Source organism: Phalaenopsis equestris, unplaced genomic scaffold (genome assembly GCF_001263595.1).
Source record: "Phalaenopsis equestris unplaced genomic scaffold, ASM126359v1 Scaffold231897, whole genome shotgun sequence".
In the NCBI taxonomy this organism is placed as follows: domain Eukaryota; kingdom Viridiplantae; phylum Streptophyta; class Magnoliopsida; order Asparagales; family Orchidaceae; genus Phalaenopsis; species Phalaenopsis equestris.
In genome coordinates, this window is record NW_018249866.1 from 3,886 (window position 1) to 6,967 (window position 3,082).

The 3,082-nt window shown below is 31.0% G+C and overlaps 1 protein-coding gene across 1 annotated transcript; it reads right to left on the bottom strand.

Moving 5' to 3' along the window:
* Positions 1-1,512: 1,512 nt before the first annotated feature.
* LOC110038174 (UDP-glycosyltransferase 87A2-like) lies at positions 1,513-2,565 on the bottom strand (the record flags this gene model as incomplete). The annotated part of the gene is given in 1 exon segment (XM_020742945.1): positions 1,513-2,565. A coding segment is annotated over 1 exon segment (925 nt), but the record flags the coding sequence as incomplete, so codon positions are not given.
* Between the last annotated feature and the right edge of the window lie 517 nt (positions 2,566-3,082).

Here is a 3,082-nt window from a genome sequence, read left to right on the forward strand (position 1 = left end):
ACATGTTAATAAATTTTTTGGTGAATTATTGAAATTATTTATTTATTTATTTATTTTATTAAGTTAAGGTTTTGTTAAATTGAAGTTTTAATTTGATTTAAAATTTTTATATGTTTATTTAAATTTTATGGATTAATCAAAATTTCAATTAATTTATTTAAAAAATTATTTAATTTGTTAATTAGTATTTTAATTAAATTATTTAATATTTTATTAATTATCTATATATTTAATGATCTATTTAAATAATTTATGGTTTTACTTTTATTATTATTAACTTAATTAAATAATGAATATTTTATTTGAATTATTATGGGTATAATTGATTGATTGTTAAGTTAATTAACTAGATTTATTATTAAATTGAGTGATTATAATTTAATTAAATTATTTAGGTTCCATTAAATAACTAATGATTGCATTATATGATTATTAGTTTAAGTATTTTATTAATTGGTTTAATTTAAATTATTTTTATAATTCCATTAACTTATTAATGATTTAATTAAGCAAGTTTAAGAGTTAATTACTAGATTAATGGCTTGATTTGGTTATGTTAATCTCAGCCAATGATGATTAAGCTACTTTAAGGTTTAGGGCATAGTTACAAAAAACATATTTTTGAATCAACAAAAACATAATTTTTGTGCTTTTTATGTTTTGAAAACACGCTTAATGTGTTTTAAATATAAAATTAAAAAAAATAAAATGAATAAACAATCGCTATTTTCTTGGTTTGATTTCCGTTTTTTGTTTTAAAAAATAAAAAACAGACAACAGAGAATGATCCCAAACAAGACCTTAGTATTCCCTGATCTTCTTACATTTCTCTATTTGTTTGTGAATACTCATTTGAAGCTAACATGAGCTGTCTCCAACCTCTATCAGCATTAGATTGTCTTGCACTAAACTTGAATTTTATTAAACAAGGAAAAGAATTTTATTAGATGCCAAACTCAAAACAAAAAAAGAAGTGTCCAAGATGCAAAATGCAATTATTAAAATCATAAAAAGTCCACATAAATCCATGTAATATCAACCCTCAAGCTCCACTAGAGTAAAAGTAGGAAATTTACTTGTCACTGATCTATGTGGCACTAAAGGAACTTTTAATGAGAAGAAACTAGACATGACTTTGCAGAACCTCGAACATTTGAAGATGCAAATTGAATTTTCAAAAATCAATAGCTTTCATTTTCATTCATCAAGAATTAGTTTTTTTCCTTACCATTTAGTTGTTTTTATTTCTGTTTTTGAAGCCTGAAAGTGCATGAGCTTGACAGAAAAGATTATGAAACATCAATTAAGGGCTTGTTTTTTGTTTTTTTTTTTTTCTTTTTTATTTTAATTTTCTTTAAAAAAATAATTTATTTAGTGCAATTTTTGCATATTTTTTTATTAAAAAATATTAACTTGTCTTTAATAAAAAAAACAAGTTACCTGCAGATAGCAAGCTATCTACACTTGATTTCCATGGCAAGCCATCATGACTTCTAACTCAGACAAATTAAATAAGAAAACACCCAATCAATTTATTAAAGAGGAATTGGTAGACAAATGAAGCTGCAAGTGAAACAACTTCTTATTGAGCTACAAGGCAATCATGATCGTTTCTGTTAACATTATATCCCAACAAATTTTCACTCAGAATATGCCGGCAAAGTTTTTTTTACCTTCACGAGAAACTCAACCAAATCATTAAGATTAACAATGGAAGATCCAACCTCTTCAGTTGCCCTCCTACAAGTTTCCCTAAGCATCTCAGCCCTCTTCCTCCTCTCCACACTCTCATCCCCTTCCAAATCCATCACCCTCTTCACCAAATCACTAACCTTTTCCCTTCCAACCACACCTCCGTTTTTCGCATCCTCTCTCAACCATGCCCCCACCTTCCACTCATCCACAATGAGCCGCCCGTTCACCGGCTGATCAACCACTATCGGAAATGTAAGCATTGGGACGCCCGCAAAAATCCCTTCCATCGTCGAATTCCATCCACAGTGTGTCAAAAAGCCACCGACAGAACTGTGACAAAGCACCTTCAATTGATCACACCACGTCACCACCATTCCCCTATCGTCGCCGCCACCACTGTGAATCATCTCCCTTAGTCGAGACGACTCGCCTCGTGCAACCCACAAAAACTTCACATTGCTTGCTAGCAAACCAAAAGCAATCTCGTCCATCTGAGCTCTTGAGACTGATAGGAAGCTGCCTAAAGAGACATAAAGCACCGAGCTTTGAGGTTGTGAGTTGAGCAAGGTGAGGTAGTCGTCATCATCATGAGAGGGGGTTTTGAGATTGGTGTGTTGGGGGGTTACATAAGGGATGATGGGGCCTAAGGGGAGGATAGGTAAAGGGAGCTGGGAACGAAGAGAGTTGAAGATGCGGGGCTCGAGCTCATAGGCACTGGTGAAGAGGAGGCATTGAGCTTGAGTTGATTTTTTGGTGGCATATAAGGCGAGCTGAAGTGGCTTGTGGAGGGATCGAAATGAGCTGAGGTCGGAAAGCCGAACAGAGCTATGACCTTGAATAAATTTCACTAGGAGTTCGTCTTCTATGCCTGCAAGTTATTGAAACATTGTGTAGCTTGGTGAGTCTTAAGCAAGAATAGTTCTCAATTCTTAAAAGGATGGCTTAAATTAGGATATCTACTTCTATGAAACATTTAAATATGATCTATTTATGAAAAGTAACATCTAAATTTTCGTATGAATAAATTATAATAATACATCAAAATTTTGAAGAACTAACAAAGGAAACAATTTTTATTCTCAAAGATTTGGCAAAACAAATAATTAGTGATTTAAATGTATCATACTTAGAAAAATATCAATTTATAAATTCATTTTAAGTTCTTGGATGCTAACATGAATCTTCTTTCACACTTTCAATTTTGACTAACATTTACATTGAAATTTGAGTTGCTCTTCTTATCATATGATTTTATGAAATATGATAATAAAATATCTATCAACTGTTTATGATTTATTTATGAAATATTTTAATTTTGTGATCTTTTTATTTTTCTACGTTTAAGCTTACGTCTCAATCAACTTGAGGATTGTGTCTCGTCTTACTA